This window comes from Ipomoea triloba, chromosome 14 (assembly GCF_003576645.1).
Source record: "Ipomoea triloba cultivar NCNSP0323 chromosome 14, ASM357664v1".
Taxonomy (NCBI): Eukaryota; Viridiplantae; Streptophyta; class Magnoliopsida; order Solanales; family Convolvulaceae; genus Ipomoea; species Ipomoea triloba.
In genome coordinates, this window is record NC_044929.1 from 722,700 (window position 1) to 742,305 (window position 19,606).

Here is a 19,606-nt window from a genome sequence, read left to right on the forward strand (position 1 = left end):
AATTTCACAATTTCTATTCACTTTTTGACCATCAAAAAAGTAAATTGTAAGTAAAGATTTTCTTTTTTCCCACTTGTGTGACGACCTAGAATGGTGGTTGGAAAGTGAAGGTATTATCAACCATTATTGATTGGTGGTTAAAAGTATTTTATCATCCACTATTTGATAAGCAAATAGAGCTACCTATTAAAACGGGTTTAGTCTGTCGAGTTGATCCACCTTGTCACATAATAAGGTGGAGTATGTGGGGACTCTACCTATCCGTACGTTGTAAGTCAAGCATGCTTAACCACATAGTTTTTTCGGGTTGGACTCTGCTATAGCCTCGCCATTGAGCTCTAATGAGTACGCGTTTCTTCCACACGGTGGTGGGAATACGAGTCTGCCACTGGCTAATGGGTATATGTCTTCCACTCGGTGGTGGGTATATGTCTTCCACAGACGGCGCCAATATAATGTTGGTTTTATGACGTCTGGGTAGTCAAAGGCAGGCCAACACAACCTATTAGAATAGCGAGAATATCGGAAGTATGTAGGAAAATATAACGAGAGAATATAGGTATTGTATTGCTCAGAATTGCTCGTCCTTTCTCCGTGTATGGAGGGTCTATTTATACATATTTTGGGCCTTGAGCCCTACAAGGAATAAGAATCCAGGACCATCACCTATTGAGAGTCCAGGTTACATTATAACTAATAAGCCCTAATCTTGCTAATATTACAAGTGCTAAGTCCAATCCATATCGAACTCTTCTTTAGCTTTGTGTTGAGGGTCCTTCTTGGGCTTTCTTGATCCAATTGCTCTCTTGGGCTGATCCATGTAGCCTAGGTTTAGTGTATTATCCATCACTAATAGATGATGAATCTCAGCGCTGTACTATGCTTACTTCTCAAGAGTTCTTTAGCTATTTGGTTGTTATATCCTACTTAAAATTAATTTTAACTAAGTAAGTGAACATTAACCATTTAACCATATCACTCCATGGTAAGCCACCTTGCCATGTCTCGAATCGAGCAGGAGCTGACTCGGTCGATGCCCAACAGGCACACAATATATTAATTATTGCATGCACATAATATACAAACTGCATATTATGTATTTGCAGTTAACATATTATGTGTCTACCGTTAATAGATTATGTGTCTATAAATAGATTATGTATGTGCACATAATATGTTAACTGCAGATACATAATTTTTGGAATAGGATCAACAATACAATGTGAACCATTGTCCATAGTATAACAATTGGTTGGGGACAAGCATCTCTAAAGAAGGCACCAAAAATACTATGTTGGTGTAAAAATGTGGTGTAACCTTCCTCCAAATAAGACATCAAATTCTACACCAAAATGATGTAACTGAATAGTGTTACACCAAATAAGGTGCAACACTATTTATTTACACCATTTTGGTGTAGAACTTTTTAAAATATTTTTGTAAATTGTTTCATTTTAAAAATTTATATTATTACAAATAAATTATAAGGATCTAAAGATCTCATCAAGACATTTAAAACAAGATCAATATCGACTATGAAATAATTAAAAATTAAAATACATAAAAACATAAATTCTATTTTAAAATATTTTATTTATAACAAAATTATAATTTATGTTAAATAATTAAAGTTTTAAATTATAAGAATACAAATTATTTTAGTGTATGAATAGAATTTGGTGTTAACGAGTTGTAGAAGAAAAATTTTTGGTGTAAGAATATCCCGAGAATATTTTCTTTGGTGTAAAATTTGGTACAAAATTTTAGTGTTGAGTTGAAAATAGTCTGGGGAAGCTGCTGGTTGGTCTACCATATTAATTATTATTATTATTTTAAATTCATATGACTAACTAGCTAAGTGACTATGTAAGTGAAATGACTAAGTGGCTAACCTAGTAATTTAAATTTCTTTATGTTTTTGTTGAATATAATTTGTGTGAGACCGCTTCACATGTAATATTTTTAATTAAAATGTAATACTTTTTTATGAACTCATTAAAAGTATATATTTTAATTAAAAATATTACACCTCTTATGAGATGGTCTTACACAAGACTTATTTAATTAATTGGTACACAAATATCTATATATTTTAATATTTTTTCAGATTCGAGCATATTTTGTTTTTTTTTTTAATACTACTAACTCTATTACAATGCAGTATCTGTTCATAACTACTTTTCGAGCATATTTTGTTAATATTATTGTTTGTTTAAACTATTTAGTCAATTAACTTTGATTAATATTTTACTAACTTTATTATTTTTAAACAAACTATGATCGACCAGTACTATAAGCAAATGAAAGTTAAGGGCAACTTGATATTTTAGTTAAAGATGTAACAAATAATTTCGAGTTTTTAAAGTATCCTATAAGACACATATCGGTTTACAATCTTGTATGTTTAAAATATCATCAACATGTACAACAAAATATTATTGTCGTTATTATATATTAATTAGGATATCACATTTGATATAATTTAATCAAGTAGTTAATTATAGAAGAATAATATCTTACTGCACTAATTGCACATACAACTTGGACCAAAGAAATATATCTTCAACTTTTTCACCAAACTTATCCGATTCTTCAATTCCTATGTTCCACCAATTGCTATAATTATTATCCCCACTTAGATATATGAATTTCAATGAACGGTCATGTCATATATAAAATAAATGAATATTCCAATTAACAAACACTTAATTCAAAGTGAAAAATATTTACTCAACTCGCAAAGGAGTAACGAAATGAGTGGAACGTGATTCAGATATCAATTAAAGGTTACAACTTTGATTCCTTCTTCAGAGCCAAATGCCTACGTGCACAAGGGATTTGCTCTGGTCTTTTTCTCCATATACTAAATCAGTGAGCTAAATCCATACGGTTATTATATAAGAGTAAAATTTATCCAATACACACCCTTAAATAGTAAATACAAATTTTTCTCATTAGATTACTGAGAGTGGAAACTAATAGTTGGTATTTCTTTACTTGGTGGGACTTAATTTGTAGTTACCTACTTACCAATTTACCATCCCCCACTCCATTTTTTTTAACATAAATTTCTTTACTACTTACTTTTTAAACTTGGGTGGCTATGTTTATCCAATCAACAATTACAGTTTGTTAGGTGTCGGCCGGATTAGTCGAGTTCAATCTCTTCTCAATTTTAGACATGACGTTGTGACTTATGCTAGAAAAATGTAATTAAATGATTAATGCTCACTTACTTATCATTAATTAATTTTAAGAATGATATAACAACCAGATAACCAAAGAACTTTGTAGTTAAGCGTTGACTTATTACAGGGATGTCTTATTGGGAAGTAAGCATAGTGCAGCCACTGATATGTATCACGGTTGTGAATCATGCCTTCGAGATAGTCATGGTTGCCCAAAAAAATTGAATTCTTCTTAAAAGACAATTATGATTGTTCAAAAGACCTTCACTAGCTATATTTGTCCATCCATTTTCTCATGGAAAGAAGACATCCATCTTTGTCCAAGATTTGGGACAAATATAGCCATCTTCGTCTTAGATATGTGATGAAGATATATACCTTGGTGCTTATCATCATCCCCTGGGTGACATTTTTTAAAATTTTAAATAATTTTTTAAAAATATTTTTAGAAGAACAAGATAGTCTCCAACTATCTAACATGTCATCAAACCCATTTCTTCAAAGCATATAAAAGTAAAACATAAATCTTTGATTTACGAAAAAACACATTATCGCTATCTGAAGACGGAAACCTAAATATGCAGAATATTGATTATGACTACTTTCATTTCAATATTTTATTTATAGGTACATAATTTATTAATTAAAGACATATAATATGTTGACTGCAAACATATAATCTGAGTTTGTTTTGAATTATTTTCTCATAGACATAGTTTCCGATATTTAGTTGAAACAATTATCAAACGTACGCCATGGTACAAACCACTACTACATACAACTCTGACATGTTCCTCATTAAATTAAAGAATCCTTAAAAGTGAAAAAAAGCAAACCACCTACAACCCCTTCCTCCATGGGAAGCAAAGTACGCACGTGCATACCATGTGGAGAAAAAAAGTGAATTACACATTATTATTATTATTATTATTATTATTATTATTATTATTATAACACATGGAATTATACATGTCATGATTTTTTTATAGATTAGTAAAATGGAAAAATAAAAATTGCATTCTCACAAACTTAACTACATTCTACTAATTTTCAAAAAAAAAAAAAAAACTACATTCTACTATAGGGAGAAAAAAGAAATTTTATGATGTTTTTGAATGGATCATAAAAATGTTGAGCTCAGAATCTCTCTCTTAGCTTGGAATTGAATCGGCGAGTCATTAATTCATAACCATATTCTTTATTGGTGGTTAATGAACTTACAATATACTAAAAATGAACTTGTATTAATGGTCTACTGGTCCAAGGTATAATTTGCCACATAAATTCTTCTAGCAACCATTGCTACTAAGGTATTTTGAAAAAAAAAAAAACAAAATAGACTATAAAATATTATAATTAACGCTATCTATTTATTAAAAAATTCTTGCATGTATGATCAAGAAGAAAAAAAAAATACATGTTCACCTTCAATATTACGGAGTATTTATTTAGTCATAATATAATATTTATGATAAATTAATTATAAATATATCTTAGTATGCTTAGGGATTGCACTAGTAATTAAAATAAAATAAAGTTAAAAGTTAATTTATAATCCTCATATTACTTCTTAGTTAACTTAGACGGAGAAAATCTAATACAATTGTCCTTTTCTTTTTTCCCCTTTCTTAGCCTAAAGCCCTTTATTATTTTATTTTCTTACACTTTATTCACAAAAAGGATTATTGCTTCTTTATTTCTTTGTTTTTTTTTTATATACTATGGTTTTCTCGATCATAATTGAACTTATATGAGGTTAATAGTATTATAGCTAGAAAATTGCATTTTTGTCATATATCCAGTTATACCCGTAGTAGATACTTAGTCCATGAATTATATGTGTGACCATCTTTAACCTCTAATAAATTATGCGCAAAGTGACAAGTTTAGTCCTTGAAGGACCAAATCTGTCACTTTATTAAGTGGCAAAAATAGTTCCTAAAGGACTAAAATTGTCGCTTCTCCCATAACTTATTAGAGGTTAGAGATGGTCATGCATATAATTCATAAACTAAGTATATTTTACGGGTATTTGTAACAATTCTCGTCCTCTAATTCACAAAGTAAAATTTTCTTATTTAATTCACTCATCTTCCTTTGACCTTGTATTCTAGGACATTAACAATCTACTTTGTCTTCTAGATAATGTATCTATTGCTTTTGTCAAACGTTCTGTGAATGGAGTTGCTCACTTGTTAGCTAGGCACTCTATTTCCAATGCAGATCGTAAGGACTGGTTCGTCGAACCTCCTTCCTTCATTTGTAATGCTCTTTCGTTTGATCTTAATGAATGAATTCTATGTTTTCAAAAAAAATAAAAAAACAAAGTCTACCAATAAGAATGCTTAAACAACCATTGCTACTCATTAAAAAAACAAGAAATAAAAGGGGTTCCATGGTGTAGTGGTTAGCACTTTGGAATTTGAATCCAACGACCTCGGTTCAACTCCCGGTGGAACCTTTATTATTTTGCCCACTTTCACAGTGACAATTTTTTCATGTCATTATTATAAACTAAGTGTGAGAGTTACACTCAATACGTGTGAAGTCAAGACCCCCAATGTGAGAGCTACAATCATTAAAAAAAAAAAAATAAAAGGGGTTCCATGGTGTAGTGGTTATCACTTTGGACTTTGAATCCAGTGACCTAGGTTTGACTCCTGGTGGGACCTTAGTGGCAATTTTCTTACAAACTAAGTTTTTCTATGCGCAAAAACATATGTCCAATATTTATATTTTAAAAAATAACTAACAAATTATTAATTTATTACTAATTAAAATCTAAATAAAAAAATATTTATTATATTAACCCAATATATAATGTCTACATCTATTATTATCATTAAAGAATATAAAAAAAAATATGGTGGATACATGTGCATGGTAAGTTAATGGAAAAGATAACGGAAGTTATAATGGTAAGAATATTTTTGTCCAAAAAAATTGTATAGTACAACTCTAAAAACATAATGTACAAAATGATTAACACTAAAAACATGGACACAAATGTGGGATATAACTTTGATCGAGACTTATTATGTTTTTAGATTAAATTAAATTAAAATAATAGATTATAAAATTCCTTTGTGCATGACTATAAAAATTGCAATTACAGTTTAATTTTTCTAACTTTTATTAATTTGGCCATTTCGGTAAGAATTCTGGTGAGATTTTGTTATTGAATTTCTTACCTAAAAGATCAAAGGTGAAAAAAAAAAAAGAATTGTACACTTATTACAATAACAATTTTTTTATATATAATTGTACATTAATAGAAAAAAAAATACCTCTAAACTCGTAGAACTAAAAATTCTACTGAGTATTTTAGTGAATACTTCCGTTTTCAAGAATAAAAAATAACTAAAAAAGTACTATAGAAAACATTAAAAAAAAAAAAAAGAAGAAGAAGAAGTGAGAGAATTAAATAATGGTCATGCTGGCCAAAGAGTTAGTAGAGAGGTCAGAGGAACACTTACCAAACAAATCCAAATCAGAAAATGCTAAAAGAAAATGCAACCAAAAGAAAAAAAAAAAGTTATTCTCCTGAGACTGTCTTATGAATCCTTATTCATGCGACGGGTCATATTAATGTAAAGATATAATATTTATATTAAAAAATATAATACACCATTTGTCTAATTTTATCTGTCTTAGTTACTATTCATTGGTCAAACTAACTATTTCTTCATTACTTATTTCTATTAGCATTGAATTATAAATTTTAAATTTGATTTTTTTGTGTGTTTAATAGTACATTTTTTTAATGTAATTTCTAAATATATAAATTTTACATACTAATTCTAAACTTAATATTATGAAAAATTAAATTATAAATAACTCCAGTCAAACTTGTTAACTGAATCAACACATAAAATGAAACGGAGAGAGGACTAGTCAAGAATAAAGTACTCTATTTGTTACTTTTAAGGACAAATATGATACTTTTAAATCAAAATATAAAAATTATTATATTTTTCTTCAAAAATATTATACTTTTCAAGTAACAAATACTTTATTTTTAGTTAGTATTATATTTTCATATCTTGACCTAATAAAAATCTATAAGACAATCTCACACAATAAATTTTTTTTTTTTTAAAAAGCATAAAAAATGATTTCATTTTCATGACATAAACCCTTAGAAACAGCACATATATATATTAAATATTTTCATGTCATAAAGAAAGAGAACTGAAATTATGGATAGATGAAAGAGAATAAAGTTAGAGAGAGACTGAGAGAGACTATACATACAGAAATATGATGTATTTATATATATTTAATACATATGTATGACTGTATGCACATGAAACAGCATGTTTTGCCGTATATTTTAATGTCAGCTGAGAAGTGAAAAAAAAATAAAAATGGAAGCAAAAGTGTTGCCGGGAAAGAAGGGAGAGAGAGAGAGTTTAGCGTTTGCGTTTATTGTTCATTGCTGTAGAAGCTGCTGAGCAAGGAGGAGATGATGGCTGTGCTTATGGAGATGCGAGCCAGAACCTTCTCCGTACTCTTCCTTTTCCTGCTATACATTCTCATTCTCTTCGTTATTTAATTCACTTTTAATTTCTACTCCGTATTTTATCTCTCTTTTTCTTCTCAATCGACGCCCTATTGGAGATTGGAGAATCAAGCAAGCTAAGTTCTCTCTCCGTGTAGCTGAAATTAACTGTTTTGGACCTTAATTTCTCGGTTCTGAACTTTATTGTGTGCCTTTTGGTTGGTTTTACTGTTTGATTAAGGGGATTATTGAAGAATCTGATCTAGGTCTGGTTCAGTACTAGCTCCTTAAGGTGGCAAAGTTTTGGATCTCTTGTTGATTGTGATGAACGATTCGATTTTGGGATCTGAGCTTGATGATTCTGGGATCGGTTGAGTTGGGTACTATTTGAGTCTGATATTCATACTGTGTAATTGTTGTTGTTGTTGTTGCTGTTCCTGCTTGTGCCATAGTTGTGATTGAATAGGGTGTATATACAATCAGATTAGTGTGAACCTAATGGTTCCAATAGCCTTTCATATTTAGTGAATTTCCAGGGGGGATTTCTATAGGTTTTGTTTTTGTCTTGCTCTTTTTGAGTCCCAATTTTCATAAGAAAATCAACCCCATAAATAACTTTGAAGAGACCCACTATTTTTATTGTGGGTTTGATAGTTTCCATCATTACTTGGATTGGGTTCCCCTTTTTAAGTCTGTGGGAATTGTACTCTTAAGCAATCAAGAGTGTGTTACTTTTCCCCCTTGAGGCAGATGTGGTGATTATGCTTGGTGGGATACCACTGGTCTATGGGAATACTTGATAGTTCATTACCCGATTTGATTGGGAAGGTTAAATCTTGGAGGGGAATCAGTGATCCAACCTATCTGTCTGGAGGACTTGGAATGGATTCGAACAGAACCTGCTGTGAATGCAAGATGAAATTTACCGAATCTTGCCTGAAGTACCACTGCCAAATTTGCAATCGAGCTTTTTGTGGGGACTGCTTGCAGGGTAATCAATCCCTGGATGTTGTCGCATCAGGTGGTATGGAAAGCACAAAGGAAGCTGATGTTGGTATCCTTTCTTGCAAATTTTGTTCTGACCTTAGCACTTGGCATAGAAGTGCAAGGAAGTATAGTGATGTAATCCATCCTTCTGACTCTCCCAGACAAAGCCCAGAACCTCCATCACCAAATTATAGTAGTGACAGGTTTGATGGCTATTCTCCCAATGCTGCAAAGAGTAGTTTTGCATCTTTTTCAAGCAATCCGTCCTCAGTATTTGTTCATCACTCACCGAGCAGGTATGAACTTTGGCACATATTTATTCAAAAACCTTATAGGCATGCGAATTTTGGTTCCTTTGAAGTAGCTAACTGTGTTTTACTGTGTTATCCATTGTTTCCAAGTACTCTGTAAATATGTCAAGGGCACTGCATACCTTGCAAAAAGTTACCAAGTTCTGTTTATCTGATAATTAACCACACATGTAGATTAGATTTAGGTAATATCAAGAACAATAATCTGATTTCTTGGTTAGTGACTGATATTCATATAATTAAACTGTGCCTGACTTAATGTTTTCTTCCAAGTCCTTAAAAATCGGCTCTAAAAAAGTCTAGGTTTATGACTTATTAGGGTAAAGTTCTCTCTTTTTAGTGCTTCCTGAAGCTTTTGCAACTAATAAGTATTATTCTGGTTTTTATAATCTAGGAGTGATGATGATGAAGGGGAAGACTCCACAAATGAATTTTTATGCCCATCAAGTGATTGCTGCCATGATACTTCTTCAGATATAGATTCAAGTAGTATTAGCGCTAGGCATGAACTTCACAGTTTTAAGTCAGTTGGATCAAGTCCTAATGACAGCCCCTCTAGGATTCATTTTACTTCCAATAGAGTTGGGCATTCTGTACAGCAAGAGCAAATGGAGACCCACCGATCTCTCAATTATAGTTCCTTTGACCAAGAAACCTTGAATGTTTTAAGAAGGGTTGACAAAGGAACTGAGGATATTGAGACCACCAATGACTTTGGCAATAATTTGTCTCTCTATCAAAGTCAGTTTGAAAACAACGGTCTCATATGGTTCCCTCCTCCTCCCGAAGACGAATATGATGAAACAGAAAACAATTTCTTTACATATGATGATGAGGATGATGAAGTTGGAGAATCAGCTGCAGCATTTTCTTCCAGCGGTAGTCTTGCTAACACATTTTTGTTGAAGGAGAAACAGAATGGGGGTCACAAAGAGGCTATAAGAGATGTAGTTCAGGGCCATTTTAGGGCTCTTGTGTCGCAGTTATTGGAAGCAGAAGGAGTAATGCCAGGGAAAGAAGGAAGTGCTGAGGAATGGCTTGATATAGTAACCACAATAGCTTGGCAAGCTGCAAGCTATGTGAAACCGGATACTAGTAGAGGGGGAAGCATGGACCCTGTTAACTATGTGAAGGTTAAATGCGTAGCTTCAGGAAGGCCTTGTGACAGGTGAGATACTTGTCTAGTTCTGGATTATTTATATGTTTGCCATTATTCTATTCAGATGCATTCATATTCATTAAGAGGATTTCAACGGTTTTTTTTCTTTGCAGTACATTTATCAGAGGGATTGTCTGTACAAAGAATATCAAACACAAGCGCATGACATCACACTATAAAAATGCTCGATTACTTCTCTTAGGAGGGGCACTTGAGTACCAAAGAGTTCCTAATCAACTGGCTTCTTTTAACACCTTACTGCAACAGGTTCTACTTGATTGCCTTGTTTTTGACTGAGATAAGATTAATTAGGATTTAGGGAGAGTTTATGAATTTCATTGTGCTGATAGGAAAGAGATCACCTGAAGACAATTGTTTCAAAAATTGAGGCTCACCATCCAAATGTGCTTCTTGTGGAGAAAAGTGTATCTTCATATGCTCAGGAGCAGCTATTGGCAAAAGAGATATCCTTGGTGTTGAATGTTAAAAGGCCACTACTGGAGCGGATTGCTCGGTGCACTGGTGCTTCTATAATTCCATCCATTGATAACATAACAGCAGCAAGACTGGGCCACTGTGAACTCTTTTATTTAGAGAGAGTGTCTGAGGAGCATGAAGCCACCAACCAGTTAAACAAGAAACCATCCCGAACCTTGATGTTTTTTGATGGCTGTACCAGGCGTTTAGGCTGCACGGTACTGTTCCCTTCCTCTCAAATCTATATCCCTGATTTTGACTGCTGGTGAATCACAATCTTTAATATATTTTTTTGTAATTTTATTTGCAATTTTACTCTGGCATAGTTAAAGATGATCATGGTGCAGGTTCTCCATGGAATTGCTATGTATGTATGTAATTACAGTCTGATGTCTTGAACTATATTTTGGCATTTGATTACACGCACAATTGTTTTGAGATTGATTGAACATTTGAACCTATTATCAACTCCTACAAATTGCTTCAATGCAGTTGCCTCTCTCCTTCTTCCCCTCCCTCTTGTCAGTACTTGTGCCATGTTTTTACGTGTTATCCCGATTACGTTTTTACCTAATTGATGCATCAAGAGAGATGAAATATGGAAGTACAGAGGGAAATTATGATTTTATCTGACATTCTGTAGGTGCTGCTTAAGGGATGTTGTCGTGAAGACCTAAAGAAAGTGAAGATGGTTGTTCAATATGCAGTATTTGCTGCATATCATTTATCCCTGGAAACGTCTTTCCTCACTGATGAGGGTGCTAGTCTTCCTAAAATGGCAATTCCGCATTCAATTGCCACACAGAAAATTGCTGATAGAGAATCTGTTACGCTCTCTTTGGAGGTTGGAGTGCCTGAATCATTGTCTCAACATCATCGCTCCTGTAGTGAAGATGGAGTGAGCGATGCTCTCCCTACCACCACGTACAATGGGAATTTAGCATCATCTGTATCAGTTGATGATTTAACTTCTGGTGAATTTATTGAGAGCAGATGCCACGAACGGGACAGGTCACAGGATACTTCTTGTCAAGAGGATGGTGAACCTGGTGAAATTTCAGAACATCCTACAGCTGAAAGAGTTAATGGAATTGAAGCTTCTACTGACTATTATTCAACTGGTGACAGTCAACAAAGCATATTAGTATCCTTTTCAAGTCGCTGTGTGCTAAATGATACTTTATGTGAGCGCTCTCGACTCCTACGCATACAGTTTTATGGCTTTTTCGATAAGCCTCTTGGCCGATATCTTCAGGATGATCTGTTCAGTCGGGTAAGTTCTATTAAACCTTTTTTATTTAGTTTATATTAACTCTAGTTTCAATTATTTTTTAATTAGTGTGAATATTGTGCTTCAATTGCCAGGCATCTTGTCGATCATGCAAGGAGCCAACTGAGGCTCATGTCATTTGCTATATTCACCAGCACGGGAACCTTACGATTAACGTTAGGCGCATTCCCTCAGTGAAGCTTCCTGGAGAAAAGGACAAAAAGATATGGATGTGGCATCGGTGCCTCAGGTGTGCACAAGTAGAGGGCGTTCCACCGGCAACTCGCAGGGTACTTATGTCTGATGCTGCTTGGGGCTTATCGTTCGGAAAGTTTTTGGAACTTAGTTTTTCCAACCATGCCACTGCCAACCGTGTGGCAAGTTGTGGTCATTCTCTGCAAAGGGACTGCCTCCGATATTATGGGTGTGTTATCCATTGGTTATTACTGATAATTTTATTTTATTTTATATATAGGTTACCTTTAAGAATCCACTTTATTTTACAATTAGGTATTGCCAAACATGTAAAGTGCAATAGTTAATCTATAATATTAATAGGCTTGCCAATCGGGGCACAATGTAATAACTGAAATTATTTGTTCAGTTTGGTCTGATTCGGGATCAAATTTCCTTTGACAGATCAGGGAGTATGGTTGCAATCTTCCGCTATTCTCCTATTAATATTCTCTCAGTCCGTCTGCCTCCATCGATTCTTGAATTCAGTAGTAAAGCCGAGCAGGCTTGGACAAGGAGAGAAGCTGCTGAGGTGCTACATAGTCTCTGAAAATGCTTTTCCCGGAATGAAATTGTTTTTGTTGTTCCTATATCAAATGCTGTGGATTTAATATCTTGTTTTCTTGCAGCTTTTGAGCAAAGCGAAGTCCTTCTATGGTGAAATAGCAAGTGCCTTTAACAGGATTGAGGAGAAAAGTTCCTCGATAGGATGTGAACTGTATGATACGAGTGAATTGCAAAACTACATGCTGGATTTAAAAGACCTCTTAATGAAAGAACAGGAGGATTACAATGTGAGTTCTAACCTGGGAAAAGTCACTCTTATGCTGTTTTTTGTTCATTATCTGAAGGGAAAAGGATCCAATAGGTCCTTGAATTTTACCCGAAAGTGCAATTAAACGTTTGAACTTTAAAAAGGTGCAAATGAACACTTGAATTTGTCATTTTGCTGCATCTAAACCCAATAGCCGATTATTCACATGGAATAACCGGTTATTAGGGTTCCGTCAACAATTTCGGCAACCAGCGAATGGTCACCAATCGCCATTGCCATTGAAGAAGAAGGCGACCATCTAGTCGTCTTCTCCAACGAAGGCGACCACCATTTTTTTTCTTTGAATTGGGGTGATATAGTGGTGGTAAACAACGGTTAACGGTTACCGATCGCCATTGCCATTTAACGCATTTTGACAAGCTTGAGTGTTTAATTGCACCTTTTTAAAGTTCAAGGGCTTAATTGCTTTTTCTTGTAAGGTTCAAGGGCTTATTTGACCCTTTCCCCTTATCTGAACAATTTGCTTTAATGTGAACCAAACATCAAAACAAAAACATGCTCCTTTATCATTTCTCCATTTTTTTTTGTTGATTCCTGTTTCTCTCCCTGATAGGTCTTGCTTCAACCTACTGATGAAGGCATTTCGGATAAAGAGTGGGAAGCAATTGATATTCTTGAAATTAATCGCATGAGGCATTCCCTCATAGTTGCTTCGCATGTTTGGGATCGTCGGCTTTATTCAATGGACTCCCTCCTTAGCAAGAGTTCTGGTTCACCAACTCTAGAGCAGGCAACTTCTACTAACCTGGAAAGGTGGAGAAGTGATGTGAGTTTGAAGAATGGCATTATCGAGCAAGTTCCTGAAGAGAATACACTCGAACTCTCAAAATTAGAGGAGTGTCACGAGAAGCCACCTGTATCAAAAGATGGTCCTGACCGTCGGGAAGATTCCATGACCTCGTGTGACGATGAAAAATGTCAGGAGTCAGAAATTCTGGTCGAGAACGCCGACAAGTCACCTTCAGAATTTGCCTCTTGTTCTGCTGCTGTTCTCTCTGATAAGATAGATTCTGCTTGGACTGGTATAGATCAATCTCAAAAAATGCAGTTGCGGGCTTCGCTGCAAGATGTACCCGAAACCGTTCCTTCCAGGCAACTAAGCCAAATTGAGCATTTATCTGTGAGAAAGTTTAGGTCACCGGCAAGAGTTCATTCCTTTGACTCTGCTATGAGACTTCACGAACGAATTGGGAAAGGACTGCCACCATCGTCATTGTATTTGTCGACACTAAGGTCTTTTCATGCTTCTGGTGACTACCGGAATATGATCCGAGACCCTGTTTCCACTGTTCACAGGACTTATTCTCAGTTATTACCCGGTGAAGCTCAGAAGTTGTATCCTTTACAGAGTTCATCAATCGCTTTTATCTCTCGTGCATCTCTTCTGCCTGAAGGAGCCAGATTGATGGTTCCACAAAACGGGCAAAATGATGTCGTGATTGCTATATATGACAACGAGCTCACTAGCATAATATCCTATGCACTTAGTTCGAGGGAATATAAGGACTGGATCAACGATAAGCCTAGTGTTTCGTCTGAAGGAGGGTTGAGCTTTGGCGATGCTAACAGGGAAAATTCCTTAGTTTCTAAGTTTTCGACTTGGCAGCCTTTCGGCTCTCTGGATTTGGATTATATCCACCAAGTAAGCTATGGTTCAGAAGATACATCTAGTACAATTAGTTCCTTCTTTTCAGATCCCAAAAGTTCCCCTCATCTTAGGATATCGTTTGGGGATGAATCTCCAAACGCCGGTGGAAAAGTGAAGTTTTCTGTAACATGCTACTTTGCTAAACAATTCGATACTCTTCGAAAGAAATCCTGTCCTAATGAACTGGACTTCATACGTTCTTTAAGCCGATGTAGGAGATGGAGTGCTCAGGGAGGGAAGAGCAATGTTTATTTTGCTAAGTCATTTGATGAAAGGTTCATAATCAAACAGATTCAGAAGACCGAATTAGATTCTTTTGAAGAATTTGGCCCGGAGTACTTCAAATATTTGACGGATTCTCTTACCTCGGGAAGTCCAACTTGCCTTGCAAAAGTTCTTGGTATATTTCAGGTTCGACTCTTTTCTCTTTCTGTTAGGATCAAGCGCTTACCATTTACACCGAAAGCTATAGCTAGTAGCAACTTTATACCGCTACACATTTTCGAAACGTTGGGTGCTGGACGTGGCCTTTACCAGCCTCTGCCTAACAATCCCCTAGCCACCGGGTGCTAGACTTGGCCTTTACCAGCCTCCGCCCAACACTTTCTCTTTCTCGTTTATGATGAAAGTATTTATATGCACAATTTTATTGTATTTGTTTTGAAGAGGAAATGTAATCCCGATTTTTATTATAAATTTTAGGTTACAGTCAAGTACCTGAAAGGAGGTAAGGATACGAAAATGGATTTGATTGTGATGGAGAACCTCTTTTACGGAAGATCTATTTCAAGGGTTTATGATCTCAAGGGTTCTGTACGATCCCGTTACAATTCAGATACAAAAGCGAACAAAGTCCTGTTAGATTTGAACCTTTTAGAGACATTGCAGACTAAACCGATATTTCTTGGAAGCAAAGCTAAGAAATGCCTCGAGAGAGCTGTTTGGAACGACACATCCTTTTTAGCGGTAAGCTACTTGAACTTTCGATATCTTTGAATCAATGTTTCAGAAGTTACGTGAAAACAATATGGATTCGATCAGATCATAGCTTTCTATTATTCAAATCATCGCATATCTTCTTGTTGAAATTCCGTTTGGTGCACGAACTGATACTATGGCGCCTTACGATTTCCAGTCGGTTGATGTGATGGACTATTCGTTGTTGGTTGGGGTGGATGAAGAGCGGAAAGAGCTCGTGTTAGGGATCATTGATTTCATGAGACAATATACGTGGGACAAGCACTTGGAGACGTGGGTAAAGGCGTCGGGCATACTTGGCGGCCCGAAGAATGCATCTCCGACCGTCGTTTCTCCGAAACAGTACAAGAAAAGATTCAGAAAAGCAATGACAACATATTTTCTTACAGTACCTGATCAGTGGTCATCCTGACAAAAAAAAGGGATCCATTTGGTCTCTCTCATTCCATTCTTGAAGCTTATGGTAATAAGGGCAAAACTCAAATTTTCTATTGCACAGGAGAAGAAGGTTTTGTTTTGTTTTGTTTTCTTTCCAATTGGTTCATTTTTAGTTCTTTGTAATGGCTAATGGGGGCAACAAATGCCCCTTTTGTACATTGTAAAACATTCATCAAAGCATCATCTTCTTGATAAGCCCTTTTTGATTTCTACTTGCTTCTTCTTTAATAATCTTTTATAAGGCTAATAGAGACTCTGATTTATGAGAAAGTCTGTAGCGCTATTCAGAAAGTCTATAGTTGCTATCTGAATATGCCCTCTAGGTGAAAAAGTCTTGTGACATTAGTTAATAAAATACCACAATAACGTAAATCAGTCTAAGTTACTTATATCATGTTTAGTTCACGGAATGAATTTGGAGGGGATAGGAATACTATTCCACAGGAAATGGAATAAGTAAGGAGCAGAACAAGAATTGTATTCTATTGTTTGGTTTGTTAAAGGAATAAACTTTAGGAATTGTATTACATTGTTTAGTTGGTTGAAGGATTAGAAATGAAATAAGTTTTAAAGACATAAATATCCTTATACAAAGGGTATTTTTGATATTTACAATATAAAAGCTATTTTCAAGAGCATGAGAATAATTAATACCAAGCCCTCATAAGAATGACCGTTCTCTTTGCAAATGTAATAGCTCATTCCTAGGAATGTTATTTCAATAACAATATGTCTAAAACAAACAATGGAATAAGTTTATTCTAAGAAATGTTATTCAATTCTTGACCTATTCCATAAACCAATCATGCCATTATAGTTAATCGTCTCAAATCAAGAAGGTTAATTAATAGCCAGTTTTTTAAAAATATGAACTTAAAATCTTGTGATTACCAAACTAACGGTTTGACCAATTTGGCTAAAGTTGTCCCGGCTAATAGACAGTATACCTCATAGTACTTGGTAGGCATTAAACTCTTTATATATCATCGGTTCGAGTTTGAGTTCGAGTTGTTTGAATTTTTGGAGATGAGATGATACAACGAGTTCGAGTTGTTTGTATTTTTGGAGATGAGAATGATACAATAATCAACCTAAGAAAATTTCTTTAAAAACTTACATTTATAATTAGGTTATTAGCTTTCCAAAAAAAATAATTAGGTTATTAGCGTGACACATGCAAGCATATATTATTAACTTCCATTAACACATGCATTAAATGAACATACAAGCTAGAGTAGACCCTCTCATATTCAAAAATATAATGTGAATTGAAAACCCATAATTTAATACATGCAAGATAGATAACTTGTTTTCCTTTCAAAAAAAATAGATAACTTGTTTAATACGACATTATTGTTAGCCATGCAGATTGGCACGATATATAGTTCCTAGCTAGCTCCGCCTTGCGCAGCCGTGATTTCAGCCGCACGCCACCACCTCCTATCAAAATTTAATCATAATCTAAGTATGATTAGCATGCAAATGAACAGTATTTAAGAACATTAACCTCTTCCTAGTTGCATATCAAAATTCAAACCCTATTACTGAATCACTGATCTAAATCCGTGCGCGATGGAGGCTCTTCTTTCCACTGTCCATTATTGGCTGGTGGACCACCCGGCCATCAGCCAGTACGAGTGGAAAGAAGGCCACACATTAGGCGCCTCGCCGCTCTTCGTCGCCGTCACCGTCATCTCCTACCTCTCCGTCACTCTCTCCCTCCGCCGCTTCGCCGTCTTGCCGGACCTCTCCTCGGCCGCCACCCTCCGCTACGCCGCCGCCACGCACAATGTGATCCTATGCCTCCTCTCCCTCGCCATGGCCGCGGGCTGCACCCTCGCCACCCTCCGCCAAACGCCCATTCACGGCCGGAGATGGGTGGTCTGCTTCCCCGCGGCCGTCACCTTGCCACGTGGACCCGTATTTTTCTGGGCCTACGTTTTCTATTTATCCAAGATTCTCGAATTTAGAGATACCCTTTTAATCCTCCTTAGTGGGTCCTGCTCCCGCCGCCTCTCTTTCCTCCACGTGTTCCACCACGCGGGGGTGGTGGTTGGCAGCTACGCCTTGTTAGCGACGGCGCAGTCAATGCTGCCGGTGGCGGTGGTTACCAACGCCGCCGTTCACGTGCTAATGTACGCCTATTATTTCCTGTGCGCGCTGGGTCACCGGCCACGGTGGAAGAAATTGGTCACAGACTGTCAGATTATCCAATTCGTCTTCGGTAACACGATGTCGGGTTTGATGCTTTATTATCATTTTACCGGGTCGGGTTGCTCAGGAATATGGGCTTGGTTCTTCAACACTGTTTTTGTTGCTCTCCTTCTAACAATGTTCTTGGACTTTCACTCTACTAATTATTCTTCCAAGAAAAGGAAAGATCACGACAACTAAAATAAAATAAACGGCGGAGATTTCTCAATATATAGTTATACGATGGATCGGATCCATCTTGTAAGGTGTACTTGTATCCATTTACATACAGAATATTCACATTTTACATACGGAATGTTCACAATTTACATTATTCATATATAAATTGTGAACATTTAACATGTAAATTGTATATTTTAGATCCAGATTCATCTTGTAAGGTAGACTCGAGTCGACAAAATAATTTGCCTAGATTTCGTGGCATCATATAAATCTTTGAATTGTTACTTTTCCGAGTTTGAATTCATTTCATTTCTTTCTTTAATGTATTGAGTTTAATATCTATATTGCATTGTATGCATATGGTATTGTAATCAGGGACGGTTGGACTAGAGTGGATCATACTCGACCACTAGACCTTATTTCTAACCTATAAGATATAATAATTCGTGTAGTGTGTGTGCTTTTATGTAACTAGTAAGACCTTGTGGTCTAGTGGTACCCGGTGTCCCAGTTTATACTCCCACATATGGATGATGGGAGTGGATTTGAACAACAGAGTCATTTAGGTTTTTCATACTTAACTGACTCAAACCAGTAAGACCAGTAAACGATTCTCATGGATAAACCCTTTTTGTACCTAGGAAAACATTCATCAAAGCACCATCTTCTTGAAAAGCCCTTTTGATTTGTACTTGCTTCTTCTTTAATCTTTTATAAGGCTAATACAATTTGATTTATGGAAAAAACTCGCAGCCGCTACCTGAATATGCCTTTTTAGGTGAAGAGCGTCTCGTGACATTAGCTAGCTGATGGTTTTGTTGGGACCGGGTTCACCATAAACTGGGTATGAAAGTACAAAACCGGAGGGGGGGGGGAGGGGGAGGGAGGTAGTAGTATTATTGCTCGGAGCGCTTGGCTCAAAATGGTATGTACAATGCCCGAGATACTGACCCAAAAAGAAATAATACAAGCTATAGCCGGGAATAGGGGGTAGAAATAATAATTGGTGTATGTGTTATAGGTTAGGACTACATGCCACCAAGCTAGCAGTTCTATAATGATCCTAGGGATGATGTCTTAAGGATATGCAAAGTGCCTTATATAGTTTTGAAGACCTTTCGGATGGTTGACAAATGTACAACATCAGCTAGTATTTATTCTTGGTCACACATGTGTCGCCCCCCCCCCCCCCCCCCCCCCCCCC

The 19,606-nt window shown here is 35.6% G+C and overlaps 2 protein-coding genes and 2 non-coding genes across 4 annotated transcripts; all 4 read left to right on the plus strand.

Annotated features, from left to right (window-relative positions):
- The first annotated feature begins 5,577 nt into the window (after nucleotides 1-5,577).
- Nucleotides 5,578-5,649, plus strand: TRNAQ-UUG. Its single transcript has one exon. It is a non-coding gene; the product is annotated as a tRNA-Gln (tRNA).
- Nucleotides 5,650-5,788: 139 nt separating this feature from the next.
- TRNAQ-UUG lies at nucleotides 5,789-5,860 on the plus strand. The gene has a single exon. It is a non-coding gene; the product is annotated as a tRNA-Gln (tRNA).
- Nucleotides 5,861-7,497: 1,637 nt separating this feature from the next.
- Nucleotides 7,498-16,238, plus strand: LOC116004641 (putative 1-phosphatidylinositol-3-phosphate 5-kinase FAB1C). Its single transcript, XM_031244766.1, has 11 exons — nucleotides 7,498-8,972; nucleotides 9,382-10,155; nucleotides 10,260-10,413; nucleotides 10,497-10,841; nucleotides 11,267-11,896; nucleotides 11,989-12,317; nucleotides 12,533-12,659; nucleotides 12,757-12,921; nucleotides 13,516-15,021; nucleotides 15,313-15,576; nucleotides 15,746-16,238. The coding sequence occupies exons 1-11, from the start codon at nucleotides 8,476-8,478 to the stop codon at nucleotides 15,998-16,000; spliced, it is 5,046 nt and encodes a 1,681-aa protein (XP_031100626.1). The 5' UTR covers nucleotides 7,498-8,475; the 3' UTR covers nucleotides 16,001-16,238.
- Nucleotides 16,239-17,598: 1,360 nt separating this feature from the next.
- LOC116004719 (elongation of fatty acids protein A-like) lies at nucleotides 17,599-18,420 on the plus strand. Its single transcript, XM_031244877.1, has one exon. The coding sequence runs from the start codon at nucleotides 17,599-17,601 to the stop codon at nucleotides 18,418-18,420; it is 822 nt and encodes a 273-aa protein (XP_031100737.1).
- Nucleotides 18,421-19,606: the final 1,186 nt, after the last annotated feature.